The sequence below is a fragment of the Artemia sp. Qi Xiang Cuo genome, chromosome 15 (genome assembly GCF_049724085.1).
Source record: "Artemia sp. Qi Xiang Cuo chromosome 15, ASM4972408v1, whole genome shotgun sequence".
Classification (NCBI taxonomy): Eukaryota; Metazoa; Arthropoda; class Branchiopoda; order Anostraca; family Artemiidae; genus Artemia; species Artemia sp. Qi Xiang Cuo.
This window is the reverse complement of record NC_142808.1, coordinates 6182142-6188141: the sequence shown is the minus strand read 5'-3', so window position 1 is coordinate 6188141 and position 6000 is coordinate 6182142. Positions and strand designations below refer to the sequence as shown.

Below are 6000 nucleotides of genomic sequence, written 5' to 3'. Positions count from 1 at the left end.
TCATCCATTTCAGGTAGGATAATATTATAATGCCTGAGCAATGCTAAAAGGTTCTTAGTGTAACAACCATGTGTTATTTAATCTTGAGGCGAATGGAAAAATAAAATTTTAATTCGGTTTGTGGTTATGATCTTCAAGGAGGCAGAAGTCGAGCTCATCTCTTTTTTCACATGACCGCGCTAATGACTGTTTAATTTTAGTACGTGTTTAGTTTGTCTGTTTAAGAAGACCGTTGCATATGTGTGAATTTGTCAAAATAAGTATCCTTAAGTATAGGTAGGATTTGTAGAAATATATCTACTAGATTAATTTAATATTATATTTAGTTAACACAATTACGCTTTACTCTAGGAGAAGTTTCATTTAGATTACCAATGCGTCAATTACTGTTTAATTATAGCATTTGTATTTTGGTTTTTAATTCTTCCTTTTGATTTTCGGTTTAATTGTAGTATTTCTTGTGCTATTTTTTAAATAAAATATCAAATAAGAATAAATCCTTTTATTAAACAGTGATAATTCACAAAAAAATACTGAATATTTCGGTCACATGTGCAGTTACCGAAATATCCTGTATTTTTTGTGAATTATCACTTTCTAATAAAAGGATTTATTCTTATTTGAACTTTTATTAAAATAGAAAAATGCAAAGATAACATTTTTTTCTCCAATTTATTTTGGTCTCTTATTTCCTTGTAATTCATTACTTCACTTTTGCCTTGTTGTTTATAGTGAGTTAAAAATAATAATAATTATTATTGTTATGCAATATAATCGTATAGAAGTAAGCATCCTACTTTTATTCATTGCCTTGTTGTTTACAGTGTGTTAAAAAAAATAATTAGCTATTATTATTATGTAATATAATCGTACAGAAGTAGCCATCCTAGATTAATCTATTTTTTAAGATTTAATTCTAGGATTACCTTGTGTTTTAGGATTTGCTGTTGAATTTACAATTTATTTTTCAATTTATGTATTGAGGGGAACTAGCCATGATCAATGCCCTTCTCTCCCGAAATTTTGACATAATTTTTATAATTTCTCTTTTATTTTTCATGATTTATCTATCTTAACTGGGCCTAGTTTTGGTTTAGCATAAACTTAAAGTCTATTTAAGGGGTTGTGGCTCTCTGCAAGAAACCAAATTTTTTCATCGAAATTTTTCCAGTTTTCGTCAAAAAAAAAAAAATCCGTTTTAAATCTTCTATATAAATTTTTCCAAATATAATATGACCCCATAGCTCCTTCCAAATTACATTTCCGAATCCTAGAGGGCACCGTAGGTAGTAGTAGTACCCTTATTTGCCCCAGGCCACCAAACTATAGTAATTTCTATGTTTTGCTCTTAATTCCCTATTATTTTGCAGGTAATCCAAGAACTGCCAAGTAACAAATATTTTCTTTTTGAAATTTTAATTTTCATTCGGATTCAGCAGAATAGTAATTTGTAGTTATGAGAATAAATTTTGAGAATTTTCGAAAGGGTCACATTCCGCGTTGCTTTAAAGGCAAGGCATTTTGATATTGATCATTTAGGCCACTTTTAGTGGGTTACAGAAGAAGTATAGGGAAAATAACACACAAAATTGACACAGCAAAAATGAGGGACTGCTTGGATGAAATCTTGTGACTCACAAACTTCTTGTTCTTATCACTGGCTTAAATTTTCACATAGGAGAACCAGTCATGTGTAATTTAAATTTTTGTAGTTTCTAGTGGCTAAAAAATTCACATCAGATATTTTAAAACCAATCAAGTTTTAATAAGGTGGAGTTACTTCGTCCTGGGGTGAACCGGTGAACTGGTATTTGGCTGGAGATATGTGGCCCTGGGTTTGATTCCAGCTATTGCAGAGTCGATACAAGGTCCTTTGTAGTCGAGAAGCGTCTTTAATGAGTGAATGAATGAATTTCTTTGTTGTTTTTGTTTCATGATATAAGGAACCCTGTGGAGGTACAGGGGACTGATACTCTGTTCGGCAAAACGAAGCCTGGCGTTCGATTCCTGCTGCTGGAAGGTCGAGCGACAGACCTGCTATCTGTCCTTGGGCCATCTAAGAGCCAGCAACTGGGACGACGAGTCGAAGCTTCATGTGCCATCAACGGTTCTGGGGATCTTTTGAGAGAAAATTCATTTTTATTAAATATCAATATTCACAAAAAAAACATATCAAACAGACCTACCCCGTGAAAATCTATACAGATTTGATTTGCCCTTTTACTTTATCCAGATATAAGGAATAATGTGACAGCCTTCCAAAATGCGTCACAAATGTAAACCAATGAAAATAAACATTCTATTAACCATGTTTACCATGTAATATAAGAAAAAAAATCCTTCCTTGTGCCGTATAGGTCTATCATCTCTTTCTTCCTTTCAAGAACATTTCTCATGTGCCATATTGATTTATATTCGGCAACAGTAACCGCATTTTAAGGTCATATATAGTGGAAGGTATAAATATTCAAACTTATGTTTCAGTATATTGCAGACGTTCTTCCTCAACGAATCTCTGAAAATTCCTTTAGGACATCTCTACCGGTGTAGTTGTGTGTTTTCAACCTATTTTTCAATCTTAAAAGCAAATGCCAACAATACAATTTGGTCGTTTGATAAAGCTAAGCCTCTGCTATTAAGTGACCGCGAGACTGTCGTCTTATGTTGTAACAGTAAAACCATAGAACAGCAGAAAAATCATCGTTAGCTTCGAGACGGCTGTGTCAGTCTAAGAGCTATTTTGACGTTTGGACATCTTAGATTCCTTGTTAACTACAAGAAACCCTTGTGAATCGACCGTTTAAATTTTTATTTAATCGTTTAAGGTTTTATTTTTGTAAAACCTCAAAAATCTTCGGACTTTCTCGTTAGGGCGTCTCTTCCGGTGTCGTTGGTGGCCATTTTGTACGCCATGGTATCGTGGTACTTACTAATTGCATGTATTTATGTGTGGCGGGGGGAGGGGGTATTTACACAATGATTTGAAAAACGATCAGAAATCAGATAAGAAAAACAAGTTTTTTTCAAATGTAAGTAGTAGGCTAAGGAGAATTTTCCAGGGGTAATTTTCAGTGAAGGTTGAATCGCCCGGAGGAGGGGGTTCGTGGGAGGAAATTTCCATGGAAGAATTCTTAATGATGGGGATTTTCCATGGAGGGGGAGGGCAAAGTTTCCGGCATTATTTGAAAAACGACCAGAAAGTTAAAAAAATGAAGTTTTTTTCGACTGAAAGTAGGGAACAACATTAAAACTTAAAACGAACCGAAGTTATTCTGCGTACATAAGTGGAGCTGCCCCCTCCTAAATACATCGCTCTTTACGCAAAATTTTGACTTTTTTGTTCCAGTTCTCCCAGGACTACTCTCGAAAAACAAGAGGCTTTTTAAGAGAAGCTTCTTTAAAGTACTCAAACTCTATCGTGAAGTGTGAGATTTTGAGGAGATGGCAGCTCTCTTCATTTACAGAATAATTGTTGTTCCTTTTAAGTTATTGACGAATGAAAGCCTATTTTAATGATAAAATATTGATTAGTTATTGAAATTTAATTAATATATTTTAAGTTGAAATGCTGTGCTAAATTAACAAACGGTCCAGCGGTAAATATTCTCTTGGAAAGAGGGTCTTTTGCACCAGTCCATATCCCTTGCGTGCCCCGTCTCTCTGTGTGTTGGTATTGAGTCTGCACAAGCCTGCTTCGTGGATATGGGAGGCTTTAATACCCAGAAATAAAATTGACAGGGAAGGAATGGATCGGAATGGGCTCAGGGGTTTAGGTATACTTCTGGTTTGGTATATTGAAGCAAAGTTTTAGCCAAGATTTTGTTCGGGGGTTGGTTATTTTTATCGGTTGGGTTATAAAAAAAAAAAAAAAAAAAAAAAAAAAAAAAAAAAAAAAAAAACATCAAACATTAGTTTGTATGCACTTTTGTTACAGTTTTACGAGTCGGAAAAAAATTCAAGTGGGGGGGAGGGGTCAACCCCCTTACCCCTCCCTCCTGAATATGGCCTTAGATTGTATATCGGATTTAACTACTCGGAGGTTTAGGTAAATAAAGTCATGCAAGTCGGCATTAGATGGTTTGAAACTTCTTTATTATATGCTGTATCCACACAAAACGGATATCTTTTATTTTCAGTTTTGTGTATTTATCTTATTTTAATTGTTTTCTAGGGTTTGGTTTATCAATTGGATGTGGCATTAGAGAGCATAGAAACGCAAAAATGTGGGCTTATATTCATTTACGACATGACGGAAAGTAAATACAGTAATTTCGACTATGAATTAAGTCAGAAGATTTTGACTCTACTAAAGGTTTGCACTTGAATATATTTAGCATCTCAATTTGAGCACTTGAAAATTTTAGCACCAGAATTTTTAAATCCGAGAATGAGATTTTGTAAACTTGCCATCGCGCTTCAAAACAAGATCTTTTATTGACAAAAATACATGACAATTGCCATCGCGCTTGCAGGTGAAGATAACGGTGCATGTTTTAACTTAACTGACAAAATCTATGCAAAAAAAAAGAAAAAAAAAGTAGGCTAAGAATTGAGAAGTGCCTGAGTTGTCAAACACCTTTGGTCCTCAGTTTTATAGATTATGAATAAGCGTTCGATTCTGTTGATAGAAGAGCTTTATCAAAGGTCTTATCCTTGTATGGTATACCAGAGAAATACCAAACAATGATTAGTGCTATGTACGAGAATGACACTGCTGCGGTTAAGGTGGAAAATAACGTTAGCAGCTGGTTTTGTATTAAATCAGGAGTTACTCAGTGTTGGGTTCTATCCCCTTTTATGTGGATCATTTTGATGGACTTTATGTGAAGGAGCACATGAAAGCCAATGGGAGACCACGGAATCAAATGAGGAGGAAAAAACTCCTGGAATTTGATTATGATAAGGATTTAAGTATCCTAGAGGAAAGTTTGGTGAAAATGACATTGAGACATTGAGAGTTCAGGATGCTAGAATAGGTTTGAAAATTAATATTAAGAAGACCAAGTCACTAAGTCTAGGAATAAGCGAAGATGAAAAGGTGACATTGGGTACCGTAAAGATTGAGCAGATGGGTAGCTTCACTTACCTTTGTAGTATTATTAGTAAAGACGATGGGAGCAGTGAAGATGTTAAAAGTAGAATAGCCAAGGCTCCGTTTTTTTTTTTTCACAGTTTAAAAAAGTTTGGAAGAATAGAAAGATACATTTACAAACCAAGATTACAATATTAGAAGCTACAGGGATGAAAGTGTTCAAACATGGCTATGAATCATGAATGCTCCAAAAAGCAGATGAACATTTGCTAGAGGTTTTCCAGAAAAATTTCCGACGGATTGTTCTGGGTACCCGGCTGACTGATTGTATTTCAATCAGTAGGCTGTACGAAAAATGTGGTTCATACCCGCTTTCTAGGGCTATAACGAAAGAAAGGTTGAGATGGCTAGGGCACGTTCCGCTGATGAAGGATGACAGATTGCTGAAGATTGTCGGCCAGCCGTCTAGGGCTAAACGGAAAGCAGGTTGTCCTCGTCTAGGGTGGGAGGATGTCATAAAGAAATGTTTAAAGGAAATATGAACGTTCTGGAAAGATTTATGGAGGGAAGCTTTGAAGAAAGTGGGATAGATGAGGAGCCTCCATAGCTGTATTGGCAACAGGTGGCTTGGTGCTGCAGTGAGTCATTATTAGTAGTAATAGACTTGCAAACATAGCCCTATGTGCTTGTTCATATTCCTTTTTTCTACATCAATTGGTTTAGATCAGGCATGTGTGATGGCGCTTTGCCCTCTAGAGTCTAGAGAGGCAAAACGATTTTTCGCACAACTTTTTTTCCGTCTGTCTTGTATACACTGCTGCACTGTTCACATGCTTACCAAGAAACTATAAAAAGTTGTTCAGCAGACTCTTGTGAAGGGTTTAGGCATGAAAATTCCTTGGTCCCCCTGGGCTCTCATAATACTTTTCGCGCGGGTTAAATTAGAGACACCTCAACATAAATCATTG

General features: G+C 35.5%; 1 protein-coding gene across 1 annotated transcript in view; it reads left to right on the top strand.

Annotated features, from left to right (window-relative positions):
• The first annotated feature begins 258 nt into the window (after positions 1–258).
• Positions 259–6000, top strand: part of Ptpmeg2 (Protein tyrosine phosphatase Meg2) — a 46201-nt gene continuing 40459 nt past the window's right edge. Inside the window, exons 1-2 of the mRNA XM_089101833.1 lie at positions 259–276; positions 4172–4312. Of these exons, the coding sequence (XP_088957959.1) occupies positions 4247–4312 (66 nt within the window). The 5' untranslated portion in view covers positions 259–276; positions 4172–4246. The remainder of the gene's footprint in view (positions 277–4171; positions 4313–6000) is intronic.